Source organism: Ictidomys tridecemlineatus, chromosome 3 (genome assembly GCF_052094955.1).
Source record: "Ictidomys tridecemlineatus isolate mIctTri1 chromosome 3, mIctTri1.hap1, whole genome shotgun sequence".
In the NCBI taxonomy this organism is placed as follows: Eukaryota; Metazoa; Chordata; class Mammalia; order Rodentia; family Sciuridae; genus Ictidomys; species Ictidomys tridecemlineatus.
In genome coordinates this window covers 205,342,573-205,359,956 of record NC_135479.1, presented here as the reverse complement: position 1 = coordinate 205,359,956, position 17,384 = coordinate 205,342,573, and the positions used below count along the sequence as shown (strand labels likewise).

The 17,384-nt window shown below is 40.8% G+C and overlaps 1 protein-coding gene across 2 annotated transcripts in view; it reads left to right on the top strand.

The window, feature by feature from the left end:
- Urb1 (URB1 ribosome biogenesis factor) overlaps nt 1–17,384 on the top strand; it is a 69,451-nt gene that overhangs the window by 4,107 nt on the left and 47,960 nt on the right. The window contains exons 3-10 of one of the 2 annotated variants that reach the window (XM_005323536.5): nt 837–988; nt 2,062–2,194; nt 6,622–6,718; nt 9,508–9,593; nt 10,570–10,704; nt 11,749–11,873; nt 15,460–15,655; nt 16,980–17,117. In XM_005323536.5, coding sequence (XP_005323593.2) covers nt 837–988; nt 2,062–2,194; nt 6,622–6,718; nt 9,508–9,593; nt 10,570–10,704; nt 11,749–11,873; nt 15,460–15,655; nt 16,980–17,117 — 1,062 coding nt within the window. Of the gene's footprint in view, nt 1–836; nt 989–2,061; nt 2,195–6,621; nt 6,719–9,507; nt 9,594–10,569; nt 10,705–11,748; nt 11,874–15,459; nt 15,656–16,979; nt 17,118–17,384 lie in introns of those variants that run through there. The other variant, XM_021725346.3, reaches the window with a different exon arrangement.

The window sequence follows — 17,384 nt, the reverse complement described above, 5'->3', positions numbered from 1 at the left end:
CAGTGCCACGTTTCTACAAGAATGATGTTTCTACAGATTTGTCTTGGTGCTATAGGAATACATTCATTAGTACCTTCATGACCTTTGAAAGCATTTTAGTCGGAATCACTAACTTATTATTAATATTTGGTGAATATTCTCAGAGGTAGGATCACAAACTCTTAATCAGAATGTACCTGACTTATTTTAATATAAGCAAAACAGCTAATCACTGTCTCAGGACATGTGGTATTGGTATTATCTTTTGGTTCCAAAGAGGTTGAAAATTCGAGATATTTATGAATTTGTTGAAGTCTCAAGATTATTGTTATAAAGACGGAACAGAATGTCCTCAAAGTGATGAGGCCCAATCCTTTTTAGAGTTTTCTCTCTTTTGGGGAGGTAGGGGTGGGGGTGGTACCAGGGATTGAACTCAGGGGCACTCTACCACTGAACCACATCCCCAGCCGTATTTTGTATTTTATTTAGAGAAAGAGTCTCACTGAGTAAAGCTCCTCACAGTTGCTGAGGCTGGCTTTGAACTTACAATCCTCCAACCTCAGGCTCCCAAACTACTGGGATTATAGGCATGCGCCACTGCACCCAGCTAGAGTTGTTTCTTTTCATGTAATTGAAAGCAAGCCATTTTGTATTTCCAGTCCAGAACCTGGGTCTTTGCAGGTGAGCCTGATAAGCTGCTACCTTTGCCATCTTTGGCTCAGGATCTGAGGAGGCCTGACCCTGCACATTGAAGGTTTCAAGCCTGCAAGTAATTCTGGCTAAGACAAGAGGAGCATGTATGTATAATAGGAAAAGAGATGAGATGATTCATAAGTGTTGTAATTTCTTCTTTGCAGATGCTGTTAATATTTCAAGTTTTTGAGGCCATATTATTGCGGACAGCGAGTGATCTTTCACATTTTCATGTAGTGGGCACCAACATTGTGAAAAAGCTAATGAACAACCATATGAAGCTCATCTGTGAGTCCCTGTATGCCTCAGGTTATCGGTAAGTTGCCTATATCTGTGTGGCAAACAACTAGCCTTTGGGTTTGGTCTGTGTTCAGCTCCCAATGAGTGCATTTGATCTTTACCTTCCCTCATTAAGGAGAGCTGAGCTATTTCTGAGCTGTTGAGGTGGTGCCTTTGCTCCTCCAGCCCCGCTGCCTTTCTTGCTGCCCCAGGCACAGCCCAGCATGCCTTATGTAGTCTGTTCCTTCTTCACTGACTCTTTTCCCAGGTAGTCTCAGGCTATCTCTGTCTACAGCACTTTGTGGAAATGTTACCTCAGTGGGGCCTTTGTTGACCATCCTATGTCCAGTGACATGCCCACTGTCCTGCCCCTTCAGCCTGCTTTATTTTTCTGCATAATGATAAATACCTTACAGTTGACATAATATTCCACATCTATCTCTTGACTGCCTTCCTCCACTGGAATGAAAGGTGTATGTGGGCAGGGCCTTGCCTATCTTATAAAATGTCACTGCCTTCCCGCCTCCTAGAACAGTGCGTCGCACATAATAGGGTTCACTGAGCCACCAGTTTTGGATAAGTAAGCAGAAGGCAGCCAGGTGCTCACTTTTAGAGAAAAGTCCTGTGTTCCAGACATGGGCTGCAGTGTGGTATCTTGGTCACATGATAGTTTACTTGAGAAATAAATTTTCACCTTTGTTTGTTTGTTTCTTTCTTTTTTTTGGTGCTGGGGATTGAAATCAGGGGCAACGTGACCACTGAGCCACCTCCCCAGCCCAATTTTGTATTTTATTTAGAGACAGCGTCTCACAGAGTTGCTTAGCACCTCGCTTTTGCTGAACTCTTTATCCTCCTGCCTCAGGCTCTCAAGCCACTGGGATTACAGGCATGTACCACTGCGTACGGCTACATCTTTGTTTCTTAATCTAACTCATTCTCAGTTTTTTAGCTTTTGAAGTTTTTGTTATACTTGAAGAAAGGAAAGAGCACATCTTCCTCTATTCTGGTTTTGGGATAGCAAATCACACAGCCAGCTGTGTGCTTGGCTTCTTCAGGAAGTTGTCTTACGTTTCTGTTCCCTAACATGCTTGGCTTTCTGTCCCTGTGCAGGTTGGCTCGAGCCTGTCTTAACCTGATGGCTGCCATGGTGAGCCAGGGGCCCGAAGCTGCCAGAGATGTCTGCAGCCATTTTGATTTGAATAAAAAGACCTTGTACACCCTTGTGACTAAGCGGGATTCAAAGGTGAGAACCCAAGGGTTGTGCTCCACTGTGTGGCTCCCTTCTCTTTGGAGGGCTATGGTAGTTTATTTTTCCTCCTCTTGTCTCAGTTCCCAAGCACATAAGAGAGGGGTGTCCTTTGGCAGCAGCCAGCCTCCGTCTGTGAGGAAGGTAGGCCTCACCCTTGCTGATGATGGGTCCAGCTCCTTAGCAGAGCCTAAACAAGTAGGACATCTCAGGAAGCTCCAGGGCTGTGGGGGAGGGGAAGTTGGCTTGGTGATGCTTTGCTTGTGGCCTGTGAGGATGACTTAGTTCTTAAGTGTCTCCTGTTCTAAGCAAATGAGATAACCTCCCAGTCCATCAAGGCTATGAGGTTTCTGAATACCCCAGTCCCCTGTTCCTGTTCTATCCACTTGGGAGAATACCCTTGGAACTCTAAGCCAGTGACATCCTCAAAGAGGGCTCTTATTTTTCTTTAGTTAGTGACTTGTGCCTCCCAATTTTAATCTTGTTATGGGTAAGGGATGAATGTGCCTGAGAGAATGGGAGTGTGAATGCTTGGTCTTTAGGAGTTCCCCGGTAGCTCTAGCAGTGTCACTTGGTTTGGACAGGCTCTTGGGGAGAAAGCACATTGGGATTTCTGTGATACCTCCTGATGTGCCACCTGTAGTTGTGGCAGTGCCTCTTTCCATTTGCCATGTGGGCTGTCTTGCTGGTGAGGTCAGTGCTGTGCACAGCCCCGTGGGACTTTCTTCCACTTCCTGAGCAGGCAGACAAGTATCAACTCCTGTCTGCCAAGGTGAGAACCACATTAGGACAATTCTCCTCTGTAACCACATGCTAGCTTGTGCTCTCAGTTTTTCTGGGAATTCTAGCTGGGTGCTATGGCATGCACCTGTAATATCAGTGGCTTGGGAAGCTGAGTCAGGAGGATCATGAGTTCAGAGCCAGCTCAGCAACTTAGTGAGGCCCTAAGCATCTTAGTGAGACCCCCACCTCAAAACAAAATATAAAAAGGGCTGGGTATGTGGCTTAGTGGCTGAGCACCCCAGGGTTCAATCCCTGGTACCAAAAAAAAAAAAAAAAGAAAGAAAGAAAAAAGTTTCTGCATTGCTAGGAAATAGACTGAAGGGTTAATAATAATATCAAGTGGGATTGGCCTGGTGTTGAGGGTTTTACTGGAATTACAAATAAGGTATTCTCTGAGGGAAAAACATCCAGGTCTTAGTGTCTCTTGGATACTGTGCTTTATTAACATGTTGACAAATTCCATTCAGTGAGTAATGGCTTCTGACATTTAAATGCATTTCTCATAAAAAGAATGTGTGTGCTATTTGCACACCAGAGTAGATTTCTCAGTTCTTTAGTCTTGGCTGGCAGGAAGCTTGGCAGTAGTTATCCATCAGGTACCCCTCCCCTTTTCCCTTCTCTCTTGGCCTTAGCAATCCCAGCCATCTGAGTAAAAAAGAATTAAGTACGTACCCAGGCCACCCACCAAGACCAGATGATATGGGAAAATCAGCAAAGGCTTCCCTTCCTGAAGATGGTGCATCCAGCTGTTTCATCTCAGGGTCTCAGGGCAGGTCATTTTACCTCTTTAGGATCTCAAAAATGGGAGTTAATGTCAAGTTGAAAGTATTTTTACCTCTTGTGTAATTTTCTATATCAGGTATCTTAAGTATTTTGAATGCTGTGTAGGAAATGGTGTCTAGACATTTAATTTTTGTCTCAATGTAGGGAATCTGAGGGATATTAAAGGAACAAGGAACCCCGTGTTCCAGCCTCAGCCAGCGTCATCCACCTTGCACCATTTGTTGCTCAGCCAGCTTTTCAGTTTGCTTGGCTGTGCGTATTATAGCAGATGCTGATGTGAATCATAGTTCATCATGAATATTTCAGCATGTACTCTAACAGAAAAAGACATTTTAAAAAACGAAACCACAGTACCATTATTGCACCTATTATCATTAATTATTTCTCACCATCATCTAAAACCCAGTTTGTCTTAGAATTTTCCTGACCATCTCAAAAATATTTTTATACTTTGCAGTTCAAATTGAGATTCAAACAATATTCACATGTTGTATTTGGTTGATGTGTTCCTCAGGTCCTTTTAAACATCTTTTGAATCTTTGCATTTCCCCTCCTTTTTGTTCAGGCCATTTAGTTATTAAAGATGCTGGTAGCAATTTCTGTATTTTAACGAGTGTATTTGAACACCTGAGAGGGAATTATTAAAGTCTCCTGAAGAAAGGATCATGGGTATATTCTTTCAGCCAAGAAAAGCATTGTTAAAATCTTGTGCCAGAGAGCAGTTTTGCCAAATATGTTTTAGTCTATTTTAGTGTTTTACAGAACAAGCCCTGAAGGGTCCAGGATGTTTTCTTCCTGGAATAACAGCCCTGTGAGGTCACAGGGTAGGAATGAAGAGTAGGCACATGGCCCTCTTTCAGTGGGAGGGTAATGCCTTTGAAGAAATGCTGGAGATGGAGACCGGCCCAGGTGGCTATGTGGGGGTGTGGTGGCAGCCAGCCTGGAGTGGGCAGGTGCTGCATCGTGGGCATTTTCATCTCTTTGCTTCCTCTTCAGGGTTAGCCTCTGAGACTTTGTGTTGTCTGGGATACATAAGATGGGAGCCCTGGTTAATAAATAAGTTCCTTTTCTTTTAGAAATTCATTGTTAGAGGGATTCACAGGAAGATCTAGTACAACTCTGCTGTGACAGAAAGCTCTAGAATGGCTGAAACTGGGACCAGCATTCCAAGGCCCTGTCTCCCAATATTGTTACTTAGTTGTCTTTGCGTCCTTTCAGCCTGACATGAAGGCTTCTTGAATCTTGTAGGGGTTTTGAACTTTGAGTTGGCAAGTGAAGGCACAGGAGCATGAATAACATTCTTAGGAAATGTAGCTCATTTGCAGCCTTGGTTATCATTGTACCTGGGCTCCATGAGGTAAAAAGGCCCACAGACAGGTCCCCAGAAGAGAAAGGATCATTTGAAGCTCTCTGGAATGAATCAACATTGGTGTAATAAGATCTTGCTGAAATGCCGTGTGCATGGACAGAGATTCAGTAAATAAAACTAATGTGCAAGGCCTTGATCCAGGTGTTGAATCCAGGTGTTGATCCACCTATTCTTTTCCCCAGCAGAAGCATATACCCAACAAAGCAAGAAGAAATTTATAAAATACTTGCATAGAAACTGAAATGATATGAAGTGTGCCCCCATGCCCTGAGCAAAAATGAAATGCAAATGCCATGGGAGCCCTGAGAAGAAGGGAGGATTTCTTTATATCAAACATAACACAGCACGTTGTTCAGTTTTTTCTTATTACCCCAATTCTGGTACTTGCTTAGCAGCTGTCTGACATTCAGAGAATTTTCCCCTTCTGTAAAATGAGGATGATAAATATTTCCACTTAAGCTTGTTAAGAGAAATAACTGAGATAATAGATATGCAGTATCTGACATGGTGACTGGCATATAGTAAGTATTCAGTAAGTGTCGTCATCATCCTCATATAACTGCTGCTGCTTCTGTTGCCACCAGGTGAGACAGAACTATTTGGAAGGCAGAGAGGACTTAATCTTCCTAGGCATTGAGGGCAATAATTCTCTATAATATTAACTTATTTCTTGTTAGTGAATTAAGGCACTTTGGAGTAATGGATGAGGGAGAAAATTTCTACTTTAAGCGCACTTACCAATTCTAACCAAAGACCTGCATGGCAATGTGTCCTTGCCTGCTTGGATGTAGAACAGGCTTGATGAGATATGACTTTGCATTAGTGAGGGGGAAACTGCTTAGCTGGTCCTACCGACTTCCTTGGAAATTCTGGCTGCCAGTCATATCCTTTGGTGTCTGCTGCCTTAGGTTATGGCTGAGACCTGAGGGATAGAGTGAGCTCTGATCCTGGGAAGCCCATGCAGGGTTTGTAACATGAAGCATCTGTGCTTTGATTTGTGCTGAGTTCATACCTTATTTATAATATCTAATAAAGATCAGATATCACCTTGGCTTCTCATCAAAAACAGCACCAGTCTTTCTATAATCACTAGATTTTCAGAAACATAGGTGGGTTATTTTTATTGGCAAATGGGAAAACATGGATCTTAGCAAGGTGTCTTTTGCCCTACACCAGCCTGTCCCATAAACTAAAGAAATGTACATGTTAAGTCAGGCAAGGGAATAAAACTTGTTACCCAGGCTTTTTTTTAAAATAGGATTTGAAAAGAGAAAGTAGAGAAGACTAAGGAGGGGGGAAACCCAAAACAAAATCCTGTGCTTTCCATAAAGAGTGGGAATTGGCCTTAGACATCCATCCCCTAATATCTGGGACAAGACTGGGAGACTGGTGATGCTGAGCTGAGAGATGTGTGCGTGTAGCTGCATTCCTCCTCCTGTGGCTCTGTGTGAGAGGTGCATGTGACATGTGGGTCTCTTTTGTCCTCTAGGGAGTGCCTGACGTCCGGCTGGCCTACATCCAGTTCGCCCTCTCTTTCTTAATTGCTGGTGATGACAGCACTATAGGACAAGTGCTGGAGCTGAAAGGTATGGTGTTCCCTTTGTCCCTTAGGAGAGCCCATTTGTTGTGGTTCTGAAAAGCTTGCCTCAAACTGTTTCTTCCAGAAGAAGTCTGCCGCCTTTGCAGCTGCCAGGTACACTGGCATGAAAGACATGTATAGGGGCAAATCTATGGGCCATGCCGTCTTGATTGCTACTCATCATGACTGAGCCAGGCATTCCTCCTGTAAGGCCGTCTGGAATGCTGGGCAGTGCCCTAACAAAGGAGCAGTGCAGACCCCGAGAGGCAAACAAGGAGGCTTTATGACTTTGCCTCCAAAATATACACAGATTCCTAGCCCTTGCTTCCTGGCTTTTCTTAGTAATTCCATTTAAAAAAATAGTTTATAGTATTGGGGAGTAGCCTAGTGGTAGAGTGTTTGCTTAGCATGTGCAAGACCCTGGGTTTGATCCCCAATAAATAAAAACTTAGTGAGTTTGCTTCAGGTTACCAGAACATTAGTAACAGGGCTCTGGAAAGCTCACATTTGACCACTTGGTGACTATCTCTGTAGAACAAGTCTTAGCATAGTTTATTAGGACCATTGTGTTTTTTTTTTAAATTTTAAATTTGTTTTAATTAGTTATACATGACAGAAGAATGCATTTATATACTTTGATATTCATAGATGGGATATGATTTCTCATTTTTCTGAGTGTACATGTTGCAGAATCACATTGGTCTTGCAGTCATATATATATGTAAAGCAATAATGTCTGTTCCATTCTACCATCCTTCTCATCCCCACATTCCTTCCCCTCCCTTCACTTTCCTCTGCCCAATCCAAGGTAACTCCACTCCTCTCTAGTGTCCCACCCACCCTTATTGTGAATTAGTATCCATATACTAGAGAAAACATTTGGCCTTTGGTTTTTTAAGATTGGCTTATTTTGCTTAGCATGATATTCTCAAGCTTCATCCATTTAGTAAATGCCATAATTTCATTCTTTAAAGCTGAGTGATATTCCATTGAATATGTATATCCATTCATCTAATGAAGTAAGCCTAGGTTGGTTTCATAGTTTAGCTATTGTGCATTGAGCTGCTATAAACATTGACATGGATGCATCATTGTAGTATGCTGATTTTAAGTAGGACCACTGTGTTTTATCAAGAGATTGGGTTTGATGATAAATACAACATAATTCAGCATCTGGGAATTACTAAGTACGTTCTTGGAACCATGTCCCATGTCCATGGGTAGAACTCTGAGAGTCATCCTTGGTGGATGACCAGGGTGCTATAGCTGAGTGTGATCTGGTGTCTCCTGAGGGAGCTCTTCTGCCTCTCCCAGGGTGGGTGACAGGAGCTCCCTCCAGAATGGGGTGGGGCAAAGGTCAACCTGTATGTTGTCAGCCTAGTCTGACAGGGCTCCATCACTGCCATGGTAGAACATCATGGAAGAGGAAATGCACTCTCTTTGCATGATGTTGCAGACAATTCTTTCCTTGCTTTGCCCTTTGCCAGGAACTAGGTTCAGGATGTCCTGCTGCTGCTGCTGCTGGGGCAAGGTGTTTCTTCATAATTCCCTTGTGTCCTGTCAGCCAATTGGCATTTAACTAAAGAATAAGGGGCCAAAGGGATAGGTTTCTGCAGGGCAACTGGCCTTATGTATCATAGCATTTAAGATGCTTGATTCAGCAATTTCATGTGTAGTCATTTGTCCTAAGTAGTTAAGGATGTGAGTAGAGATTTGGTTAAGAGACACTTTTATCATATAAACTGGAAATTGGACTCTTGCTAACTATCACCAGGAAGAGACTGGTTGAACAAAGGGAGTTCTAGTCATAAGCTAAAAAAAATGCCATAGGAATATGCTGACATCAAAATTTTTCAGTGTTTTATGATTAGGTGTAAACTTAGTCATAAGTTGTAAAATTTGATCCCATTTTACTGACAGTTAAATAAAGTAGTCTGTATTCATTAGAAAGCTAACAGTTAATTCAGATGTCAGTGGTGTCACCTTTGGGAGTCAAGGTTATGGTTGATTTTAAATCTTATACTTTTGGTTTGCTTGGTATTTTCTGATTTTTTTTTTTTGTGTGTGTGTGTAAGATTAATGAATTTGGGGCTGGGGCCGTGGCTTAGTGTCAGAGTGCTTGCTTGGCATGTGTGAGGCACTGGGTTCGATCCTCAGCACTACATACAAAAATAAGCAAATAAAATAAAGTCATGCTGTCCATATACAACGACCAAAAAAAAAAAAAAAAAAGAATTTTTTAGAAGTTATGTGTGCCCATGAAGCATGCATGAAATGAGTAAAATTGTAATTGTGTCAATGCTTCTATCCAGTGGAACCAGTGAATTAGTAATGACATAGCCTCTGACTCCCTGGTGATCGAGAAATATGAAAAGAAAGCACAAAGCAAAAAGCAAACAAAATTCCCCTCAAATTACCCACCACCAGCCAATAAAATAATGACTATCATTTTAAACATTTCTGAGCAAGTCTAAGCAAGAAATAAATTTTAGATTTATCATACTATACACTCCCTTTCAAATATTCAGTATTGAGATCATTTTACTTAATGGAAGAAAATTGAAGTAAAATGAGATTTAAAAAATGACTGAACTTCTTAAAAATTATTTAATACTTTAGGTACTCTTAATTTCTTGTGTCACATAACTGGGTTTTCTTACAATGAATTTGTATAATCAAGAAAGATAAAACTTTTTTAAAAGGCACATGGTGGTGTTTTTTGTACCGTTTAAACAGTATTATTCTCTCATCTGTTCTCATTTTCTGAGTTTAATGTTTTGAAACTTTTACTTTCAGAATTTATTCCTTGCATTTTTAGCTCAGGCATAAAGGAAGATAGGATTTCTACCATCAACATTTTGTTATCTACCCTGAAAACAAAGGTATGTGTTTGGTGATGGGTGTATGTGTTGTTTGTTTTTTTCTAGTGATTGAAGAAATGGTTCCTGGCATATTCAGGGCTCTGGAGGCTATAGTTATGTAGGCTAGGGAAAAGCAGTGGGTGGGGATCAGGGATGCTGTTGAACATCTTACAGTGTACAAGATAGCTCCCACTCCCCCCATCAGCTTACCTAAGGTAATACAAATACTGACATAGAGGTTTTTTTTTTTTTTAATCTCCCAGAATAGCAATTTTAAAAAAAAGTAAATGATAATGCTAGCAAAGATGCTTTGAATGGGTACTTCACTAGAGAAGGTGTAGCCCTGTGGAAGACAGTTCTGCTACCGTATGTCAAAGGTCTTGTGTTGGTGGACTCTTGAGTTAAGGACACTCTGAACTGGAGTATCCACCAAAACCACAGAGGGATATGTTGAAATACGTGTACGTGGGTCACACCACCAGACATTTTGGGGTGGGTTTTGAGGACTTGTGTCACATTTCCATTTATAAGAACCACAGCAGGTTCCTAGTCAGAGATGTTGTGAAGACTGCAAGGACCTGTTCATGGTTTTATGGGGAATAGGTAGAATGTGGAAGCACCTTGATTGTCACCACAGGGGATTGGTTAAGTAAGTTGTGGTCTGCTCATGGCATAGAATGATATTCAGCTTTCAAATGACGCTTTAAAGGAAATCTTTTTTAAGTTTTTAAATTTTTTTTAGTTGTAGATTGTCACAATAATTTAAATTTTCTTTACTTATTTTTATGTGGTGCCGAGGATCAAACCCAGTGCCTCACATGTGCTAGCCAAGTGCTCTACCACTGAGCTACATCCCCAGCCCTCTAAAGGAATTGTTAATGATGTGGAAAAAGCTTAGCTGCTTAAGTAAGGGAGGCACGAAATATGTAAATGTAAATTTAGTTAAGCAAAAGATAAGCAGTTCTTTAAGCTTCATTTGTTTTACTATTATTTTCAGGTAGTTCACAGTAAAAGTATCACAAAAACACAGAAGGTTCGTTTCTTTACTGGGCAGTTGCTGAACCACATAGCGTCTCTCTACAGCTGGAATGGGATTGTCGACGTGGCGCTGGAAAACCCTGAGGCAGACAAGGTGCAGTCTCAGTTGACCCCAGTGCTGAAATGTGATCCTCAGGAGACTGAAGCATCTGTACTCTAGTCCATACTCAAAAAATAGTCCTCTCATTTGATCTCTTTTCTTTTGGCTATATGGTTATATTATTTGTTTGTTAAACACAATATGATTTTTAAAAATTTTTAATGTTTACAATAGGAATTTTTTCCTAACCTTGGGGTCATTGTGATAGTACACTGTATTTATTTTTTTAATGAGAAAACTACGACTCCCTGTGGCTGACTGACATCTTAAACTCCACATACAGTGCCCACGCCGTAGATTTATAGGGCTCCTCCAGGCTCACTCTTCCTCTTCTCAGTCGGCCTCTTCTTTTTTTTCCTTCTCTTTTTTCATATCTAGTTTTTGGAGTTTCAGAGTTTCTTTCTTTTACTTGAGGATGCTGTCTAAGAGACTTCACAGTTCCTCACCTACCGATGTGGGTAGCTTATTTGTGATATAACTCACGTGTTAAAACAGTTGCTCTCAACGTTGACCCCCATGTGTATTGAGTTTCCTTGTTTTTATTTTCCTCGGGGTGTTTCTGAAATGGACTTGGCCAGTGGAGTTGAAGGTGCAGCCTTCCTGTTAACTACGTGGTAATTGCCTCTCTAGATTCTGCTATGCTTCCTTTTATCTCAGTGACTTGCTGGTATCCTCTTATTTTGAACATGTTTTTTTTTTTTTATGTTCCCGTAGCCGGAAGCCCCACAGGCTTAATAAAAAACACTCCCAAATGTGGAATTTTATTCAGAAGTATAAGAGAAATTAAATCATTTTTAAGCATTTATCAAAACAAGTTTTAACTTGCCTTCCTTATAGTATTCTTTCATCTTGATCAATATATTTCGGTTGTTTTTCTTTCTTGTTTTTTTTTTTTTTTGAATAACATCCAAGTGTTTGATTTTAAATGTTTTCTGAGTTGTTAAAATCAGGCAGGTGATACTGTCCTGTTTTTTATTCTGTAGCTATTATCAAGGTTTATGAGCTTGTGAATCACTGAAGCTTGTTATACCCTTATAGGTGTCTGCTGAAGAAGCAGCGAAAGCCATGGTGAGGGAGCTTGTGCATAACTTCCTGATGGATCTTTGCTGTTCTCTCAAGCATGGCATTAATTTTTATGATGCATCTTTGGGTACCTTTGGCAGGTAAAGTACAACATTCTTATGAACCCCATTGAGTATGCTCCTCAAGTCATTACGACTGTGGTAGGTTAGGACTGAAATTGTGGACATTATCTAACTCATTTTAGGGCTGGGCAGCTGGGGGCCCAGAGAGCTTCTGGGGCCTCAGGGGCAGAGGCCTCAGTGTAGCAATTGTTCTAGACACATGGGTAGTGAAATGTTTCACCGAGGGGAGTGTTCAGTTGTTTACTTAGAGATGGTGGTGGTGGTCAGCTGGATCCAAGAGTGAGTCGCTTAAGTCAGCTTTCCCATGAGGGGAATTCTGACATGACCTCACATGGTCCCAATATAGGTACCATATTATCCTAATTTCCTAGAGGAAAAAATGGTCACAGAAAGGTCAAGATACTTAAGTTTCATTTGAACTCAGGAAATCTGGTTCTATAACTGTCTTGATAACTCAGTAGTTGTTTTTTTTTTATTAGTTGTTCAAAACATTACATAGTTCTTGACATATCATATTTCATACATTTGATTCAACTGGGTTTTGAACTCCCATTTTTACCCCATATACAGATTGCAGAATCACATTGGTTACACATCCACTTTTTTACATACTGCCTTATATGATTAACAACTACTACTCAGTAGTTGTTAATCATATAACTCCAATACATATTTTTTAAATTACTAAAATAATAAACCTACTTTTTTCTCATTTGACAATAAAAATGTTGGATATATTTTCTGATTATTGTGAATGACTTCTCTCTCATCCCCCTTTGACTGCATAGCATTTTATTTTAAGGGTTTAGATAATGTGATTTACTTATAGTTTCAGGCAATCAGAAAATGCCTGATTCTTTCAGAATGGGATAACGTGATGGGAATTATTCTGCTTGCTTGTGATTTTGCACTCATTTCAATTCTGAGATTATTCTGATTTCAGCTTGCCACATCATTTTTTTCCTTCTTTAAGTTTTCTCTTAGTGAAATGTATTTATCTCATCATTGTGAATGAGTTCATATTTCTGCTCAACTGTAACTGCATTTTTATAATCTAATAAAAATCTTAACCATACTTAAAACACATACGCACCCCCACACACCTTTATAAAGTGTTTTTTTTTATATTTATTTTTTAGTTGTAGTTGGACATAATACATTTATTTTTATTTATTTATTTTCATGTGGTGCTGAGGATCCAATCCAGGGCCTTGCACATGCTAGGCGAGCGCTCTACTACTGAGCCACAACCCCAGCTCCTTTTAAAGCATTTTTACCTCCATAACAAGACCCATGAAATAGATGATCACTTAATGAGCACATTGAGTCAAATTGAGGGTGTGGGTCTTTTTGGAATAACCTGTGGTTTCATGAATTTTTGAAGCCACTAGCATAAAACAAATGCTGTGTTGAGGGAGAGGAGGGGAGCTATGTTTGTGGATAGTGATGGGAGGCCTTGAGGAGATGGAAACACGTGCTTCCCTGACAGTTGTGTGGCTCGTCCCTCTTTTCATCCAGGTTCCTGCAGAAAAGTCACCTCTTCAGGGAGGTCTGCCCTTGCCACTCTCTCTGAAGTACTCCCTCCTCTGTCAGTGTTTTTTGCTCAGCCTTGTCACTGATTTCTTAGTACCTTGCATAGAGACTTCTTGCCTCTTTATTATCTGATTGTGTGAAGTGAGAAAAGGGACTGATCTATTTTGGCTTTCAGTGCTTAGGCACATAGTGGGTGTTAGAGAGTGGAGCAAGGTTTAGCAAGCTTTTTCTATAAAGAACCAGATAGTATTTTAGGCTTGGCAAGCCATACAGTTTGTTGTGATTGCTTAGCTGTGCCATTGCAGCACTGGTGTGGCCATAGACGTAGATAAATGGGTGTAACTGATTTCCCCCAAAACTCTTTACATGTATAAAGCTAGGGTGTAACTGATTTCCCCCAAAACTCTTTACATGTATAAAGCTAGGCGGTGGGCTGTGGTGTGGCATCCCTTGGTGTGTGGGTCAAATTAGACAGCTAACCTAGCTAATTTAACTCTGCAGACCTACTCTAATGGCCCTGAGACCTTAGCAGATTACAAATCCTCTCTGTCTTATTTAACTCATTTATCAAATGGAAATAAAAGTAATGCCTGCCTCAGAGGGGTGGAGCATGGCAGCTGCCAGGGGCAGCCTCTGGTGTGCATTGCAACCATATCATTATAAATGCTGTTCATTTTATTACACTGTTTATTAAAATAATAAGTATGTGCAGTATTTTTGACACTATTGGTAGACTTAATGTTCTGTTCATTTGATAGTAGAAACTATATTTCTATTCATGAAATTTTTATATAAAGAATTTTACATCTTTTAAAATTTTTTTACACCTTTCTCTTAAAAGAATACTTTTCAAATAAAATTATATGCTAATTTGGTTTTAGAGAAAATTTTATATATGCAGCTATCATTTAGCATTTTAGTTTCAGTCAATTTATGAGGAGATTCAAGACATAGAGCACCAAGACTTCAGGATAGATAAATAAAACCTAGAGTCTGTGCTTTGGCTGTGTAGATCCTGGGGTTATTGCTCTTTATGTGATACAGGGTCTGCAAGTTTTCCTTACTTTTACTTTGAATCATCTTTTCATGCTCTTGAAGATCATCTTTTCATACTCTCGAAGAAGGAAAAATTTTGAATACTTTCCAACAGTGGATTTTTCCCTGTACTAAATAAACCAGAAATAGAGGGCAGAAGATGTACACAAAGGCTTTATGCTGTCTTATAGTATTTTAGAATTAATTTGATGTCATTATGGACCTTGTGGCAATGCAAGAGCTCTGACTTCATATGAAAAAAAAAAACAAAAACTATCCTTTCAGAAGAAAAATGCCTTTCCTATCTGTATTTTTTATACTCACATATATACATAATATATACATATTTATCTTATGCTTTTTTGTATGGTTGGGGAAATCTGGAGAGGGCAGAACAAAGAGTTTTGGAAGTTTCCACCATAAAGAAATGATAAATGTTTGAAGAGATAAACATGTTTAACCTGCTGTAAACATTAAGCAGTGCATCCTTGTATTACGATGTTACATGGCATTCCATTGGTAGATACAGTTTTTAAGATTTTATGTGTTGGCTAAAAAATAAGTCTTAAAAAATTAAGGGGCATGGGATGTTATTACTATAAGAACATAATTATTATTCAATAAATGCCCATTGAATTGAATACTAAAGGAAAGGAAGAAAGAAATTGGGGGAGGGAGTCCTGCTTGCTGGTTTTGCCTTGTTTTTTTAAAGTAGCTTTGCCTACTAGGCAGACTATAGCTGACTGGCAGCGTAAAGAGGTCGCTGTCTTCATCTTAAGTCAAACTGAACTTGAGGGAGGGAAGGAGGAAAGCAGGGATGGGAGTAGGACAAGGTAGGGGCCCTTTCAGCCACTCAGGAGTAGGGGGTGGAATTGAAGCCCTCTCCTGTGGCACTGAAACCCTACATGCCACTTTGTACCCTGGGGGACGTTTGCCCACTGCCCTGTTACTCCTCTGCCTCTGAGAGCTGCTCCAGCTCCGAGCACATTTTGAATTGTCCTTGTTGACTCTTGCCTCTTGTCTCTGTCCTTAATAGAGGAGGCAACCTGACACTCTTGCACTTCTTGTTGGGTTTGAAAACAGCAGCTGAGGATGAGCTGGTGGCTGAGCTTGTGGTGAACATCCTTAAGGTGTGCCCGGACTTGCTGAACAAATATTTCAAGGAGGTCACGTTTTCCTTTCTTCCAAGAGTGAAGTCCACTTGGCTAAATAATATCAAACTACTAAACAAGGTAAAAAGTACCTGTTGGCTGGGGCAGGGCAGAGCATGAGGAGTTGGGGGAATGCCAGGCATTCTGGTCTGGTCAGGTGTGCAAGTGGGGGCGGGAGACCTCCCTCCAGGGTTAAAGGGCTATTTTAGATGATGTTAACTTGACCTTATTCTTTGAGTAGAGCATGTTGATTTTCAATGAGCTGAATTTTGAGCTTTATTTCTTTTGAATCTGTTGATCCAATTTATCTTGTTCATTATGATGTTGCTTTAGGTGAAATCTTGTTAAGTCTGAGCACAATGAAGCCAGAGTTAGTGAAATATCTGAATTGCAGGACAGTTTTTAAAGATTAGTTTCAAGTCCATAGAATAACTTGAAATGAGCTATTGGATGTTTGCATCCCCCTCACCAAACATTGGAAGTACAGGTTGAATATCCCTACTCAAAATGCTTGGGGTTAAAAGTGTTTCTGATTTTAGAGTTTTTGGATTTTGAAATATTTGCATAGAAACATGTTGGCATTCAAAAAGCTTTGGATTTTGAATTTTCAGATTAGGGATGCTCAACCTGAACTTATTATACATTCTTTGGCAGTATTGCCTGGCTCAGTTAAGCTTTTTTGCTCTGATTTATGGCCTTCTTAGTGATGAAGTACCTGGGATTATTTTCTTGTGCCTCAGTCTGGACCCAGCATTATCTGTTTCATGTATGAGAATTTAGGTGCATGTGCAGTTCCCATGTGTATATCCAGGTGAGAAGGATGTGCCTTGCCCCTTAATGGGGGAGGATGGACGTCTTCTGGCAGCTGCTTCTGGTACTGTCCTCCCAGCCTCACTGAGGGGCAAGTGCTTGGTCTCTGCAGCCTGAGTCGAGTCTTTAATTTGACTGCTTATTAGCCATGTGGTTCAAGGGAAGTCACTTAACCTCACTGAGGGCCAGTTTTGCCATCCATAAGCACATTTTATTTTTAATGTTGGTTGTCCCTACCCCAAAGGGATCGTGAAACTTTAAAAAGATGATGTGATTTGTCAGGTGCCTGTTAAGTGCAGTGGTTGATAGTGATACCACTGTTAGTTCCAGCAGTGATCGATTCACCATCAGAGACTCCCCAGACTAGGCCAAGCTCTGCTTTGGAAGTCACTGCTCTGAGATGCCAAAGCGGTAACCGTATTTTTCTTTAACAAGTGGATTTGGGGTTAATTCTAACCTTGCTCCTAGTGGCCAGTCTGACCTTTATTACTAACTATTTGATTGGAATAGCTTCAGTGTTGGGTTCTTAAAATTAGCTTCAGGTTTAAAACTTATTTCTGGCACCAGCCAAATTTCTTTTCTTCTTTTTCTCCAGATCTATGAGGCCCAACCAGAGGTTTCCCGAGCATTTTGGACCAGGGAGTTTATCCCCTTGCCACGGCTCCTGGCGATGGTGATGGTGACTACAGTGCCCCTGGTGTGCAATAAGATCATGTTCACTCAGGCATTAAATGTAGGTCATGGGTTGCCCCACTTCTGGAACTTTTTCCTGCTAAACCCTCTGGCTGTGTGCGTGAGTGTTCTGAGAATACCAGCCTGACTATTAGATTGTATTTCGTCACAGTGCCTCTGAGGCTTCTAGGTCAGGATTTTAGCTTAAAATGGCCCATGAGTGACAAATCTACATATGTGGGGCAAGGACCTTGGAGCGGAAGCCACTCCTTCTAGGTGTGACTGGGGTTCCATATCTGTCCTTCTCCAGCACATGGCAGGGACCTCT